Below are 17,897 nucleotides of genomic sequence, written 5' to 3'. Positions count from 1 at the left end.
TATAAACGTTAAAAGAAACATAGACACTGTCCTAAACAAACTTTTTAAGCATCAGAAAGAGCTATCCAGAATATCAACAAACAGTATCCCAAATTTATACAGTAATTGGAGGAAACCAGTGACTTCAATCTGCTTGGGGGAGGTACAAAGCATGACAAACGACTGCACTCCGACCAAAAGTACAACTGACACAAGCAACGTGAAACAGGCATTTGCAGAGCATGCAATGACAGAGCAGAGGGAATTGTGGCAGAAAGCTGAAATTCTTCTGCTGCAACAATTCTCTCAATTTTATAGATCTCACAGCTTAAACGAAAAACATCTATCCAGTCAAGAGATGAAGCAAGTAATAACTTCTCCATCCAAAATCAACTATGACATAATCGATCTAAAGTCTGGGAATATCTAACTGGGAAGAAAACCTGGCAAGCAATATAGCCATGGCTTTGATGGATCACAATTTGTTAAACTTGCATGTAAAAACTCAAAATATGTAGTTGATGCTAACATCAAACCAGCAAATGATATCTTGCTCGTCTCAGAGGAAACAGAGGTAATGAATCATCTGCGACTCTACAACAGCGTCAGGGGTATCGGTAGCAGAGACACAGTGGGAACAAGGCTTAAGTTGGTCCAAGGAGTCCCCGGCAGTGGGAAAACTAACTTTATTATCAACAACTATAGAGAGGGTGACCTTGTACTGTTCCCAACACGAGATGTAACAGTTGACTTCCGCAAGCTGCTAAAATTGAAACGAGAAGAAACATCTACTAAAGAGATAAAGGACTCCTGTCGAACAGTACATTCCTTCATCATAAACTCTACAGACCACCTGAAAAATGGAGGAAAATATAAGAGGGTAATTGTGGATGAAGCATTAATGCTACACACAGGGGAAATTCTGTTTGCTTGCGCTCTTGCTGGAGTTTCAGAGGCTCTGCTGATTGGGGACAAAAACCAAATACCTTACATAAACAGAACCCCCCATGATCTAAAGTACTTTAACATCCTGGAAACAGCAGAATTGACTCAAGTGCTCAGTCACTCATACCGATGTACAAGTAGTGTTGCAGATCTTCTCTCAACTTTCTATGAACAAGGCATGACAATCAGCAACCCAGAAAGCAATGAGTCAATGCTGATCTGCCCTAACGGGATTACCAACCTACAGATAAATTCTGGTCAGTACAAAATCCTGGTCTTCAAACAATCTGAAAAGCTTGAATTAAGCAAGATGGGGTATAACATTTCAACCATCCATGAATACCAAGGGAGACAGGCGGAGAACATCATAGTAATACGAACATCCAAGTATAAAGATGAAATATATGACTCACTGCCCCACTGCTTAGTCGCCATAACCAGACATACAGGATCTTTTAAATACATTACACCAACAGCAGATGATCTCTTGAGCAAGTGGATAAGAAAAATAAATGGAAGGAACCAAGAAGTTCAGCAGTCTACTCCCGAAACTCACCAAATCTCTGCAATAGTTCACACTAAGAAAATCTCACCACCAACAGGTTCAAATTTCAGCAGCAACCTTCAGTCTACTGCGTTCCCAGACATTCATCGCTATGAGGATGGCTCATATGTAGAACTACCTGCCTACCTCAAGAGACCAAGACCTATAATCTCAACCAAAAAACCTTATTCTGTTGAAGAAGAGAACGAGATAATAAGTATTGGTGAAACTGTAAGTACTTTAAACACAGACATTCTATCAATTAGAACCAAGATCGATGCTGAAAATCAGGGCAACCAGAAGAACAAAGTTGATCAGAGAGTAGATCTTGTACAAAAGGCACCAAACTCTTCACATTTTTTAGCACAGGCAAAAAGGAAAAAAAGTGAAGCTCAAACAGACTCAGCTTTTCCCGACCAGAACATTCATAAACTCAAAATTAACAAAACGCAATCCAGACAAGGTAAATTTATAAGTCCCACACTCCACCAACAGATTTGTCGGCCCAAATTAGAAAAGCAGATGGAAAAAACTCACCTGAGAAAACCAAAATTCTCCACCACAACTTAGACCGACTTAGCAACAAACTTGATAGGCTCAACCATTTCCTTGATCATTCTAAGCCTGACATAGTTGTGCTGACAGAACATGGACTTAGCAACAGCATTCTTCCTAACGCTAATCTGATCAATTATAACCTCATAACTTCCTATTGCAGAGTCAACCATCTCAAAGGGGGCGTGTCTATATACAAACGCAAAACTCTAGCCAACTCTCTAAAAGATCACAGCATTGCTAATCTAAGCCAAGAATTAATCTGTGAAATGGCTGCCGTAAAAATGATGACAGGGAAAGGTGATCTCTTTGTCTTGGGGATTTACCGACCTCCAAATGCTCCTTTTGATGAAACACTAGCATTGATTGCAGAGGCTTTGGACACTATTCCACAAAATAACTGCGGAATCTGTTTGGTTGGAGATCTGAATGTTGACAGTCTGGAAGATACCAATGAGAAGTTCCTCCTCCGTGATCTTTTAGCTTCCTATGACATAGCTAGGCTTGATCTACCACCAACAAGAATCACCAACACATCCATCTCATCCATAGACGTTGTGTGCACTAATATGAACAATACCATGATAGATGTAGATATTGTGGACACTGGCATATCCGACCATACAGGGCAGTTTTGCACTATCAAGTTTCCTTGTAGATCTAAAAAGAACCCAACATCTTGCAACAGAACCTTCACCTCTCGTAACGTGGCACTTTTTAAAAACATAGTGTCTAACCAATCTTGGGAGAAAATCTACAAGGCATCAGAAGCAGACATGGCATATGATAACTTTATCAACATTTTGACAACCGTGTTAGACATAACTTGCCCTTACAGAAATTCAAAACGCAATATGTTTTCAAATTTTCAAACCTACAACGAGTGAAGAAGTCAGGATTATCATCCAAGGAATGAAATCTTCAATATCAGCTGGTGTAGATGATATCTCCTCAAGACTTCTTAAGCTCTGCAAAGAAGAGTTGTGTGCTCCCTTGAAGGACATCATAAACAAATCGCTTTCACAAGGAGTCTTTCCAAATAAACTAAAAACTGCCAAAGTAATTCCTCTGCATAAACAACGTAAAAGAGATGAAATAACCAATTTTAGACCCATATCACTTATCCCAACGGTATCTAAAGTCATCGAAAAAGTTGTGCTAATAAGACTAATTGAACATCTTGAGTTTAACAAGCTCCTACCAGAGAGACAACACGGCTTCATCTCTGGAAAATCCACTACAACTGGGCTTGTTGACCTGATTGAGTTTGTTATCGATAGCTTTGAGTCTGGAAACTCTGTTGTTAGTACCTTTCTAGACTTAAGCAAGGCTTTCGATTGTCTTGACCACAGCCTAATACTGAAGAAGCTTGATTCTCTGGGAATATGGGGAACACCTCTCAAATGGTTCACAAGCTATTTTTGTAACAGAAGACAGATTGTTGAAATCAAACATGTTATTGAAGGGTCAGTGAGGAGAGTGGCTTCAGAACCTAGGGGTGTATCACGGGGCGTGCCCCAGGGATCCGTCCTGGGACCCGTTCTATTCATCTTATTTGTTTCAGACTTGCCAAAGTACTTAGAAGCTTACTGCTATCCCATCATGTATTCTGATGACACCGCCTTACTCACTACCAGCAGGTCTGCAGAAGAACTGGAAATAAATGCATACATATCTCTAAGTATGGCACAAGACTATTGTGAAAAGAACGACCTTGTGTTCAATGAAACAAAAACAAAGCAGATGAACCTGGGACGACTAAAAGATAGGGTATCAGGACCTCCTAATATAATAATGACTAACTCACTAAAACACCTGGGAATGATTCTGGATAGCTGTCTTTCATGGACTCTGCATGTTGACTACTTGTGCCAAAAACTAAGCACGGCAACATTTGTTCTGAAAAGGGTAAAGGCCACCAGTACAGATGAAGCTATGACCACCGCTTACCATGCTCTGTTTGAGAGTCACCTACGATATGGTGTGGTACTGTGGGGCAGTATATCTAGTACAAATATTCAAAAAGTTCTTGTCCTGCAAAAGCGTGCCCTAAGGACTATGGTGGGTCTATTGCCGCATGAAAGCTGCAGACAGGTGTTCAAGGATCGCGGAATCCTGACAGTAACAGCTATCTATATTCTGGAGGTAATTCTTCACGCCACAAAGAAAAACTTGAAGAAGCTTGGAGACTTTCGAGGGCATGCAACTAGATACGCACAGGATTACATCCTCCCACTACACAGGATGGAACTCTTTACGAAGAAACCATCATATGCCAGCGCAAAGCTCTTTAACTTGCTTCCTTTTGAAATCAAGAGAGGAGACAACAACACTCTGAAAAGAAGACTGCGAAACTGGCTGCTTGAAGAAACCATCTATACCCTCAATGAATTTATTGACCGCTGCAGGAACTACAGGACCACCTAGGAAGAACTGCACACAATTAATAAATAAACCAATTTTTGACTTATTGTTAAATCCTTTAACTTTATTTGTAAACAAGATTGTAAATTCTGTGACTCTATTACATTCATTTCTTGAAAAAATTGTTAATAAAGATTTTTGACTTGACTTGACTTGACTACTTACAAAAATGATATTTTGTGCATCACAGATCCTAAGATCATATTTTTAGATGCCTTCAGCAGCATTTTCAACTTTTTTCAATACAAGCCAAGTATCGATAGAATATGTTTATAAAATTATAAATGTAATGTAATCCCTCTAAGATAACTTAAGCCAAAGAACTTGCAGAGGTTGATTTCAATTGATAAACCAAGTTTCGCAAAATAATTATACAAGTGTGAAAAAATTTTAAAAAGTAGGTTCTTAAGACCCATGTTGATTGTACACAATTTTACTTTTGTAAGTAGAGGCATATAAAAGTGATATAGGTGTTCCCATATTTGTTCCACCCTGTGTAATATATGTTATTGAAATGTACTGTTTAATTGAAATGTTGCTGGACTTTTCTCATTGTGCCAACTTTTTATCCTGCTATCTTTCTTTACGAAGTTCAATTTATGCTATTTTGTGCACTCCCCTCAAAATACAGACACTTTTTGAATCTGCCAGATTCCACGAATGAAAAATTCCGTGTGATGAGACCATTATTACAAGCCTTTCTTTCCAAAATGGAATCTCATTAATAAGGAGGATTCATTTCTTTAAGGAGAGACCCTTTTCATCCTTAACCTGTCCATCCTCCATGACTAATTGTCTTTGTGAGGATCTTATCAAACAGAATGAGGAGGAGAGTCACAGACAGGATTTGAACCCATGCTAAATCAGATCCCAAGTCAGACGTATACCGTCCGGCCAACATCTCTCCCATTATTACTTATGTCCATATCTATATTAGTTATTATGATCAAATTTATTGTTTTTGCCATGCAGTATATAACTTATTTATTATGTTTTTTGTGATTTTTAACTATTGCTGTCGAGATAGTTCCTTTACAACCATTGAGCATAACTTTTTTTTTAATTAACACATTTTTTGGATTATTTCATTGTTGTTTCTTGGGATTGAACAGTTATTTCCAGGAATCCAATAGTTGATCAATGTTTTAAAGTTACCAATTGCTATTAAACATTGTTTTTTATTGTTGTTATTTATTCATGTCTTTCAATGTGATATTTATACAGTCATAGTGTTATCAGTTAACTTGTTATTTTATAATCATATAATAATTTTGTAATTTGACACTTACTGTACAACCCCTTAGGCGATGAGAGCTAATCTATGTGCTTAAAAAAGACCCAGTTGGAGATTTACTCTCCATTTTGTAGATTAAGGTTGTAATTGCATGGTTTGAGTAGGAAGTATGTTTATGTTTGTTATGGTATTGTCACTTGGACGTTTGTCTAATTTCTTTTAAGAAGTATTTTCTTAAGAAATATTGAAACATATCTACTCCTAGTTTAGGTAAAATTTAGACCTGGATTAATACAACACAATTCATTAATTGTAATATAAAATGATAATTTTTATTGTAGGTAAATCAGGCATTTAACAACATCTGCAGTGACAAGTTGAACAAAGGGTTCGCTCAGCTGGAACAGTTCCACACTAAGTGTTTGAAGGCGGTGAAGTCTCGGTTGCCTCGGAGAGAGTCGGAGAGGAAACATCATCCCCTGGCAAGGCACAGCGACATTCTGATGTCCGTAGAGACGAGGCTCTCGATGTTGTCCATGACGTATATGAAGTACATTGATGCACGTCACTGTTGTTTTATTCCTGGAAAAGTAAGCAGTTTATTGTAGTTTAAAATTAGTGACAGTATGCTAAACAAAAATTGCATGAGTGACTTTCAAATTTGATGTTTGTAAAAATTGGTCTCCACTAATAGTGAGTCAATGATTATATTAAATAGTTCAGAACTCCTTTGTGTTTCAGGAAGTCTAAAATGTAATTTTTTTTAAATCAGTCAATAATAAAATTGAACTAACCTAGTTGTGTTAACCCCGTAAAGACTACAGTGTATGCAGCAGTGATTGTGTAAATAGTGAGTATTCTAAGCTTAAATTATTGTACCACTTTGTGGTGTATTTCCCCCCGGAGTGATCTGCAGCAAGCAGATTCTTTTGAAAATGTAAACTTTTTTTATCCATCAAAATTATTATACAGGGTGGCACATATGTCAGTTTCATCATAAATTGGGATATTTTGTTGGTTCCAATATTTGGTTCCAATGTTAAGTTGGCAGGAACACTAATTCATTGTTGTCTGGTGACAACAATCTGCATCTGTTATTTATTTGTGCTTGTTTTAAAAATGTTTACAACCCAACAATGAGTTTACATCCTTCAATTGTAGTGGAAGCATAATAAAAATACTGCTATAATTATTGAAGAATTTAGTGGTAAATATCCAGGTAACGCGATGCCCACTCGACAGTATATGCGGAAGTTAAATGATAAATATGAAAACACATGAAGCCTTGTGTTTTCAAATTTCCAAATCCAATGAATGTTGTTGTAATATTATAATTGTTTTAAATGCCCTGAAGTGTGGTCATCCACGATTAATTTGCAATGAAGAAAACCTGCAGACAGTTGCTCAACCTTTTGTAGCCAGTCCCAGTAAATCGACTCGTAAGGCATCTGCTGAACTAGAAATATCAAGAAGTGTGCAAAGATTGTTAAAGCAATTAAAATTTAAGCCATACCGTCCATCTTTACTTCAAGCGCTTCATGTGGATGATTCCGATAGGCGATGGGAATTTTGTGAGACAATAATTATCTGCTCAAAGGCTGATCCAAATTTCTTGTGATCAGTTTTGTGGTTCGATGAGGCAAGTTTCAAACTACATGGACGCGTTAATTGGCATAACTGCGTGTACTGGTCGAATGTAAATCCTCATAATGTAATCCAAGCAGAACTCAATGTGCCTGGTGTTATGGTATAGGGATGTATTGGGATGGTATAGTACTGCACTGATTTGTCGTTAATTTCTTCAAGGAAATGTTAACTTAGAGAGTTACTTATGGTTGCTGCAAGAAGTAGTAGTTCCTGAACTCAGAAACAATCCTGTTTTCAATATTTATTCGATTATCTGGCTACAAGATGGTGCCCCAGCACATTTCGGTATCAAAGTTCGAGATTTTTTAAATAAGACATTTAATGAATGGATTGGTCGCCGTGGTACAATCGATTAGCCTGCCTGCTCACCAGATCTGACCCCATGTGATTTTTCACTGTGGGGTATTATAGAGGAGACTGTGTATGCTTCAAAACCGTAAAATCTTGATGAACTGAGAAACCTAATTAGAAATGCAGTTGAACTTATTAATAACAATAAACCTTTATTGCTAAAAATTTGTGATTCTGTTCTCAGTCGTATGAAGTGTATACAAAATCAAGGTGGACATTTCGAACAACTGCTATAACATTGTAAGGTAATATGTAAGTAATTTAATATAATGAATTTGTTTTCTTGCCTAAAAGGGTTTTTTTCAATTAACCTATAACGCCTTTAAATTTCTCTTCTGGGAAACTTACATATGCGCCACCCTGTATGTTACACAATAATAAAAATGAATAATTATAACATTATTAAATATAGGCATATGGAAATTTGAATAAAACGACAAATTATAAAGAATAATAACAGGACAAATTTGAGTCGCTATGTTAATGGATTTTTATATAATAAAAAGCAAAAATTATGATTTTGAACGATTATAATTCTTTAACCCTTCGACGGACCGCAACGTATGCCGTACGTCTAGTGTTTACTGCTGAACGTACGCTGTACACATCGCGCAGTTCGATCTTATAACGTATATATTTAGGTTATTTTCGGTGTAATACATTCGAGTTGTACATCGTTGGAAAGAAGATGAAATGAACTATCGGTGTATCGATACCTATGTATCGAAAGCGGTTCAACATTTAGTTTATAGTAGACGAAAAACATCGATCAAGGTGGCGCTTGCTGTCAACTGTTTCTAACTACGCAATTGACTGTGAAACAACTTTGTCTGCTGGTATGACGATGTTATTGTTTGTGTTTAGCTGTTTATTTGTTTGGTTATATTTACATACTATTTCATAATGTTACTTATGAGTGTACTTGTAGCAATTATGTTGTTTGAAAGTGATTTTTACTGTGGTTTAGGACAAATCTGAATGTGAGTTTATACTCATATGTGCATCAGTGAAGTGGAACAGTTTTAGATTTAGTTTTTAAAATTGGTTTGGATTATTGTTTAGGCCTAGGCCTGTTTTATTACTTTATTTCATAAGTTATGATGGGCTTTATTTTAGGTTACAATTTTTTTTAGGTTCTTGTTCTTTTATGTGATAATGGCAAGTAAATGTGATTGGTCCTAAAATAGAAAAAGATAGTATCTTAGATACATTTCTGTACTTTTTTGATGATGCCCTTGTAGACACAATATTGTTACAGAAACCAATAGATATGCACGGCAAGAAATCAGTAAAGGCGGGATGGTCCTCTCCCAACAATTTTCTAGAATGTGGAACTGGGTTCCATGTACCAATAGTGAAATTTACATTCTTCTTGAAGTGTATATGCTAATGAGTATTACTGTAAAGCCAACAATTAGGTTTTACTTTTCAAAAAACCCACTTCTGGAATCAAAAATATTTCCCTCTACAATGACTGGAAAAAGATTTGAACTACTATGCAAATTTTTACATTTTAGTGACAATGAAAATCCACCAAGCGACATTTCTAGACAGCTAACAAAGATTTTTCCTATTATTAGCTACCTCAACAATAAATTCCAAACAGCTTATACACTTGGACAAAATATTTCACTTGATGAGAGTCTCTTGCTGTGGAGGGGAAGGTTGTCGTTCAGACAGTACATTCCTTTGAAAGCTACTCGGTTTGGTGTCAAATCATATGAATTTGTGAATCCTCAACAGGTTTTACTTGGAATCTTTTTGTATACACTGGCTCTGACATGAAATTCACCTGTCCTCTAATAAACACAGAAACACAAAAAAGTGAAGCTATAGTTTTGGAACTTGTACAGCAGTTATTTGGCAAAGGATATACTTTGTGGATGGACAATTTTTATAATAACCCTTATTTGGCAAAACTTCTAAAAGATCAGAAAACTGACTGTGTAGGAACCATCAAGTTAAACAGACAAGGTATTACAAAAGATATCCAAAAGTCAAAAATAAATAAAGGGGAAATACAAGTTGTGCACTCAGATGATGTATCCATTACCAAGTGGCGAGACAAGCGTGTCATGTCTCTCATCAGTACTTATCATGAGGTAGGAATGGTGTCGTATACTATTACAATAAAGAAGTTTTAAAACCTGGTATTGTAGTAGAATATAGTAAGAATATGGGGGGTGTGGACCTTAGAGATCAAATGCTAGAGAACTATCTACTGGAAAGGAAAAGAGGTACTAAATGGTACATGAAAGTCTTCAAGCGTATGCTAAACATTACAATTCTGAATTCATACATCATTTGGAAGTCAAAACACAACAATATTGATCACTTAACATTTAGATTAGGCGTAGTAAAAGAAATTTTGGAAAGATTTCAACAAGAGGTACCAAGAATAGTTCAAGGCAAACCATCTACTGAGCCTCCACCAATGCGCCTAACTGAAAGACATTTTATTTAAAAGATTCCACCAACTGGGAAAAAAGCAAAGCCTCAAAGGAGATGTGTGGTTTGCTACAAACATGGCAGAAGAAGGGACACAATCTACTGGTGTCTCCAATGTGAAGCTGGCCTATGCCTAGAGGACTGCTTCAAGACATATCACACAGTTGCAAATTTCTAACGTAAGTACAGCAAATAACTTCCAGTAAACATCTCTTAAAAAATTTTAGTAATGGTATTTTGTACATGTTTGTATGGGTATACTTATATTTTAGCAATACAATCACTTTTACAAGTATAGGCTTAACAGAAAATCATTTAATGTATGTAAAGGTAATGTTGTCATAAAACTGTGAAAAACAAGAAATTAAGTGGACCACTTAGGGGGCGTTCAGTTCAAATTAAATAGTGTGTTGAAGGGTTAAATTGTGGCTTTAACCCTCTCCCGCTCGCAAGGCATGAATCGGCACGGCCACTACATAGCCACTGCTTAAACGGCACAGATCGGTATGCACTGCTTTACCCAACAGAGCCGATAAGTGCTGCTCACGAGTGGCAATAGTTTGTACTACTATGGGTTGTTTGCTATCAGGAGACCATTTATTTTACTTTTACAGTAGATTTATTTCATTACTTTGCTATTTATATTAGTTGTGCGGAAACAATGGCGGGTTGTAGTCGTACACTTCGTGACAGTGAAATCGATCTCGTTATTAGTAGTGATTGCGACGATTCAAGTGAGTGTAGTGATGTACCAGAGCTTTGTGAAGTGGTTGGTGGCATTGAAGATGTAGTTCGGAGTGATCACAGTGGCAGGGGCAGTGACGGCGAGCCAGACAATGACCTTCACCAAGTAACTGCGCAACAAACAACCCGGCGCCCAGCTGTCCGTGTGCCCCCTCCCTGGTCTCGTACAATCAACTTCATTGAACCAATATATAGTAAAATAATTAATATATATAATTATAGTTAATTACAATGACAGAACGTCTGTAAGTTGAGGCGCCGCGTATTTTGACCAAACGCGACCGGCAGAGCGAATTAATTGAGGTTAGAAGCACCGTGAGCGCCTGGAAACAATGCGAGCAGGAAAGGGTTAACAATGAATGTTTGTTTTTTTAGCTAACTTTCAGACTATATAAAAATTAATAGTTAATTTTTGAAAAAGAAAATGTATATAATTTTTGGAATGTAATACTATTTTTTAGAGAGGTCTCTAAAATGAAGAGAACAATTAGCTAAAATATTTTGTTATAACATATAAATATATATTTTTATATAAAAAATGTAAGGAATACTAGACATTTCCATATTATGTCTCAGGAAACATAATATTCTGAAAAATAACATTGTAATAAACATATAATAAACTGCTCAGAGTACATAAAACTCACCTGCAGTGTGCTGCTTCTTTCGTAAATAGTGAATAAGTGGTGTGTGACTTTTCGTGCCAGTTAGTCTTTCATCAACAGAAAGTTGACAATTGGGTACAAAGAACCACTTGAAGAGGTTGTTGGCATGATCCACAACTGGTGTAAATTTTGCTCATGGATCATTGTGTGAAATCTTGTGTTGTCAACAAGGTGAAAGAATTTCAATATCAGCTGGAATCGATTCCTGGTAAACATCAGAGAAAATCATGGTGTGGCAAATCATGTTGTTGACCAATAGGTGAAGGTGGATGGTTTTGTTGATTAGTGCCATTTTCATAATACACGCGATGAATGCTTGCATTTCCTGAGCACTTACTGAAACCAGTCTGTCATATGCCAGTGTTTAGATAACTGAGGACTAATATAAATCTGCTTATCTATTAGTCTCTTGAACCATCAAGTTTATGAGGTATGGCGTAGAAAACAGAGAAATGAAAGAGGAGAAGCATCCTTGTTTGGAACAAGTTTCGGGCCTGTATCCTCCTTGCAATCAACTGACATGTTTGGGAAAGTGTCACTAGATCCCACCTTATACCAGGTTTCATCCTCATTTTCGTCACTGGAAGCCAAGTTCTCATCAAAGTCATATGAACCAAGTTAGTCGAAATCCTCAGTCACTATAGAAAATAAGCCTAGCAGCGTGTATTGGTTCCAAATTCAGGTGTAGCATCGTCCTGAGATTGGAATACTTTAACCTCTAACTGACTACTTTTCCCCTCTTCGAATCTTTACGCTAGATTGATTCAGGATTTGATGAAGGATAATAATCCTTATCCTTGTTATTTTTGTCTACTAGCTCATTGGAATCACTATCAATGGCCGTTATGTCTAGACAGAAAATGTTTTTCTTCACTAGTCAGACGAGAACTGGGACCAGATTCGTCAATGTCTTCTTTTTCTGAAATTTGAAAAGGACAGTCTATGGAAACTCTGTCTTCCTCCACAAACTCTACAAGACTCTCTTCGTGGCCATTGGGATCTACAGACTTATCATTGGCACTGACATCTTCTAAAAGTTTTCTTATGTGACTTTCAGCACTTTTTTGTTCATTTTAATAACTGTATTATCTTAAAAACACTTGAAATAAATAAAAATGTGTTTACACAACATAAACACACTGTTATTCATTACAATATCACCAACCAAACTGAGAAAAAGTTCAGTTTTTAGTTGTGTATGTCTAGCAGCACTACAAAGTAAAAATAACACTTGAAAATGTTAGTTCAGTTCATGTTTTGGTCTTTGGTATGATGTCAACCAGTATTCGATACTTCATAGACAAACCATAAATGAAATAAAAAATCGTCTTACTCCGTCACTTTTCGTTTAGATACATATCGTCTCAGAGTGAGACTCTTGGCTTTCAAGCGTATATTTTACATTGTCTCATATTTATCGCACACATACATATTTTAAATTTATGGCACAAGATGAGATTTGAGAATCTGTTCACTGAGTAACAAGAGGATATATAAAGTGATCGGTAGTGACCAATGAGAAGGGAGCAAAGTAGAGATCTGATATCAGGCTTGCAGTTCACTACCTGATCAGTATAATATAGTTTTATCAATTAACATTCAATATTAAAGGATATAAAAGTATTTATGAAAAGAAATGTAATGTTGTTAATATCATAGAGAAAGTATTGAGTTATTGCAACAATAACATTGTCAATGTAATTTGTCTAATATTTACCGCTTTTATAGCTAATTAAAAACATCTTTCAGGTGCTTGATGAGGCTTTTAAAGCATTAAGAGTTGTAAATCAGAGTATCAACAACACGCCTAATACATCTTCAAATGTTAATTACCTGACATTGCCGAGACCTCATGACTTTCTGCAAGAGTATCGAGACATCTCTTCAATGGCTATGGAACACTTTGACGACAAAATTCTCCCCTCAATTAGAGAGAAAATGAGGCTTGAGAACCCTCGACTGTACTGTTTTAAAAGTAGAGCAGGTAATTTATATGTAATTGATGAGGGTAGATAAATATGTCAGTCCTAGGACAGGTTTGCGGACAAGAGAAAAATGAATGTAAAATCTCTGCCTAATCACTATTATAAATTAATCCTTGAAAACAAACAGAAAATCTTATTAGAGACAAGCCAAATTTACTATCTAAAATACCCTAAATGAATCTACAGAAAATGGACAGTAAATCTTCTCTTTATTCTTTTATCGTAAACTTCTATATTTGTAACGAAAACATTATTATAAAATCTGTAAAAAAAGAATTTAAAACTGTTTGGAAATAATGTAAAGTCTTTCTGAAATCAATAAAAAAAAACTTTGAAATGTTAATGTGAAATCTGTTTGGAATCAATGTAAAATATATTAAGAATTTTGTCAAATTCTTTTATGATAAAAAGAAGTTGTTATCAAGTTCTATGCTGATAAAAATTTGTTGTCAGTTTCCGTACTGGTAAAAAATTGTCATATTGTATGACAATGCAAAATTGATGTCAAATTCTTTGCTGATGATAAGCAAAAAATTTATTTCCTTATTGTAGTTAATAAATGTTTAAGAAACACTACTTCTATGACTGTTATTATAACTCTAAGAAGCATGTAGTGAATAAGGAAATGATAGTAGTGAATTTAATCATTTAAAAGGTTGGGTGAGAGAAAATAACATTTTCACCTAAGATAGTTTAAAATTAGAAAACCTTAAAAAACTAAAGAAATTTTTAAAAATATCTTCTAGTTTTAAAATAGAGACAAATATTGCAGAATTTGGAAAACAACAACAAAATTAGATCTGCTTGTTAAAAATGTTTGTATAAAAGTCACTTAGATTGTTATTATATAAATAAACATTAGCATTTGAATTTAAGAGTTAGTAAAAGAAATTGTATTAGATTAAGTTGAAACGGTTATAAAAAACTTGTTCCATGACCTTCTTTTTAAAGATTCTTCTTTGTTTGATCTTAAAATTAAAGAATAAAAACCTGGTTTGTTAATAAAAATAATATTTAACTGAATATTTTATTGTTGCCCTTAAAGACCAACAATTATTGTTGTTAAAACGTTGAAATGTTTCTTCATCATCTATCAATTATCTTTCTTTTTTGTTGGATCTTAAAAGTAGAGAGTAAAAACCAGATTCATTAATAAAAACTGTTTAAGGGTGAAAATTTTTAAAGGGGCTATGTCTAGCCTCCGAAATGTTTACGTTCTTTTATCGTCATCATCAACCAATTTGGAATGTTTAATTAAATGTTTATTTTTCTGGTATCAGGTGTTTGTCAGTTCTAGGAAATTAATATCTCTTTAATTGATGAACCCTTTAAAAGCTAAGGGTATTCATTGACAAGAAAATGACAAGTATAAAATATCGTTGAAATTCAACAACAAAGATAAAGGCAAAATTACAGGATATCATTTTATTCCCATGTAAAACCTTGTTTATAGGATAATATTCAGAAATCAAATTATTAATAAACATGTGACAAAAACTTAGTCTTGTGTTGCCAAGGTCTAACCTGTTTGTAGATGACTCATTTATGTTGCCTACCACTGATGTTGACAACATATGCTGTATAGGCTGTTGTTACGTACTCAACCTGTTATTAATTTAATTAATTTTATTATTTAATTTTAATTCTTGGTTTTTTATTTTAAATATTTTAAACATTAAAAAATCATTTATAAATTTCATTCAAGATTTTACTAATATGTATTTTAAGTCTATTTATTATTATTGCTTTTTTATATTATGTTACAATTATTTTTCTGAATCACTAAATTATAAATGATGAAAATAGAAATGATTATAAAATGATTAAAAGTAAACTATTTATTAACCCATTGCGGATCACTGACGAGCTGGGCTCGTCACGCAGCGGCTGGGCTTAACAGCACGATGACAAGCTCAGGTCGCAAAAGCAGTCTGTTTTTAGTTTCCCTCCAAATAGTTCTATTAATGTCTGATAGATCGGGCGATCGTCTTCACTTGTCAACTAAGAGTGTTTAACAACAATCTATGTTTAGAGTTTTCAAAAGTTTTATAAATATCCTACAGATCGCAGTTGTATGTCGAAGTAGAAAAATCATTCATATGAGTTTACTCTCTGCTTTTTAGCGCTTCTGATTGGGTGTTTTCCTCAGTTGTTATTTTAGTACTTTTGAGGTTAGTGAGACAGAACTAAACAACGCAGACGTACATGTTGGCGGGTTTAGTCTAGACAATGGCCCGGATGTTGTAATCGCTTTGCCCGAGCTGCTTTATTTAGACTATGATTCAGACATCATCCCTGCCACCCCGGAACATTGCTCGCGTGTTATCGTTTCTACATCACGGATACCCCAGCAGGCCTATGTTCCATCTGAACGAATACCTTCACAGCTGAATTTTCTAGTATACAATAGCGAGCGATGCGATGTGGCGCACCATTGCTGTTCGTGTGGCTGTTGACCGTAAATTAATTCGTGCCCGCTGGTGCCCGCACGCCAAAGCAATACGATCCGCAATAGGTTAAAGAACGATTTACATTTAGTGATTTATAATTTATTAAAAGTTTAACTTTTGAAATTGTCTTATGTTCTAAAAGACAGTTAAAAGTTATCTTGAGCTGTAAATAATTTTTCAACAAATATAGATTTTTATAATTCTTGGATAAAATTGTTAACTTTAAAAAAATAAATTCATTTTTCCTAAATGAGTTTTGGGATATATTAATGTTCTTCAAAGCCTCTATAGTTTTGTAAATCTTGATTATTTAGTTAAATGCCCATAATGAGAATTTTTCCATGAATGTCATAACTGTGGAATATGTTGTAATCAGTCTGAGGCAGGGCTGGTGTATCTTTTAAGACCCAAACTTTTGCTGAATTGGGAGAATATTGTCCCTTAAAACAAGCATTTCTCTGTTTGCAGTGACAAATAGGCTACTTCCTTTTTTAGGCAGACCTCCTTTCCTACAGCCAGTGAAAGTGCCACTGTCTCAAGACAATGCCGGGGCCATCATCGTCGGTTGCTCTCGGCTCTTGCCCGCTACCAAACAGAACCTCGGTGAGCATTTTCTATTAACATGTGTAGTAAGAAATAAACAACATGTCTGGTTATGATATACCAACGGTCCTCATTAGCCGAGGACTACTGTTCAATTATGATGTTTAGTACCAGGCAGGATGGTAGGAGGCTCAAGATGAGAGTCTGTAGGTGGCTCAGTAGGCTGCTGCTAGTCCTAGAAATCTTGGCACAGCAGGGCTCTAGTTGGCAGTCAGTTAAGTGGGTAGCATGGTGAACCAATTTTCAAATCTTAGCCCGGAAGAAAGGAAAGGAAGGAAGAAAAGAGATTTTTTTTATTTGCGAAGACAATTGAAGGTCGTAATTGAGGAGTGATTTCGGTAGTGGAGATCAGAGAAAAGTTCTAGGATGTAAGCCTCACAGATTTGGTTAGTGAGGTTAGTGATAAATGTTAGAATTTTAGTGTGATGAGAAGCTTAAACCTCTCGATGTGATGAGGTTCAGGAAGGTATGTGAGAAGCTAGGCTAAGAGCCAATTTTTCAGTCCATTGAAGGAAGGGAGGTGATTTATTGCAGTATATGCTACAAAGGGATGACCAGTCGGATGATCGACATATATAGGCAAGTTAAGGCTGTGGTGGAGCATGCACCAAATGACGGATGGTGGGAATTGAAGATCGATAAATTTTGTATTAAGGTCAGATATCTGTCAATCAGTGTCAGATACCTCGTGCATGTTCATTAGGGCAAGAATTGTTGGGTGATAGAAAGTGAGAGTGAATGTAGATTATAGCTGCTAGTACGTTTTCAAAGAACTTTGAGATAGCTGGAAGCAGATTGATTGGACTAAAATTGGAGGTATCGCTGGGATCTTTATGATAGGAAATGCCACATGCATGTTTCCAATCAATGGAGAATATCGAAGGTGGAAAATGATGTAAATAGGGTTGTGAGGAAGATAATGAGGAGAAAGGGGTGTGCTTATGGAGCAGAATGGAGATCCCATCTGGGCTAGGAGTAGTATTGCATAAGATTATATGCAAGGAGGTTGACAGGCATTGAAGGTAACCAGGTCATTTGTTTCGTTTAAATGATTTTGATCAGTCAGGGTGTGTTGTGTCAATATTTATCAAAATACCTCTGTCTTTCCTTGGTATCAACAAAATGATAGTCTCATTTACTCAGAGATGGAGATCAGGGTAAGGATGATTGCTTTGGCATTTAAAGTAGGTGCCAGGTCTTAGACTTGGCTTTGTCACACACCTTTAGGATCATGTCATAGTGGAAGAAATGGAATATGATCAAAGCTAATTTTGTGGTATAATTTTATCTTGTTGAGAAGTTAGGAGTTTGTCAGGATGTGTT

At 35.8% G+C, this 17,897-nt stretch overlaps 1 protein-coding gene across 3 annotated transcripts in view; it reads left to right on the top strand.

Annotated features, from left to right (window-relative positions):
• LOC124364630 overlaps positions 1-17,897 on the top strand; it is a 33,456-nt gene that overhangs the window by 7,696 nt on the left and 7,863 nt on the right. For 2 of the 3 annotated variants that reach the window (XM_046820246.1, XM_046820247.1), the window contains 3 exons: positions 6,023-6,271; positions 13,286-13,520; positions 16,440-16,574. In XM_046820246.1, the coding sequence (XP_046676202.1) occupies positions 6,023-6,271; positions 13,286-13,520; positions 16,440-16,574 (619 nt within the window). The remainder of the gene's footprint in view (positions 1-6,022; positions 6,272-13,285; positions 13,521-16,439; positions 16,575-17,897) is intronic. The other variant, XM_046820248.1, reaches the window with a different exon arrangement.

The sequence above is a fragment of the Homalodisca vitripennis genome, chromosome 6 (assembly GCF_021130785.1).
Source record: "Homalodisca vitripennis isolate AUS2020 chromosome 6, UT_GWSS_2.1, whole genome shotgun sequence".
Taxonomy (NCBI): domain Eukaryota; kingdom Metazoa; phylum Arthropoda; class Insecta; order Hemiptera; family Cicadellidae; genus Homalodisca; species Homalodisca vitripennis.
Note: the sequence above shows the minus strand (reverse complement) of the source record. Positions and strands in the feature narration are given on the sequence as shown.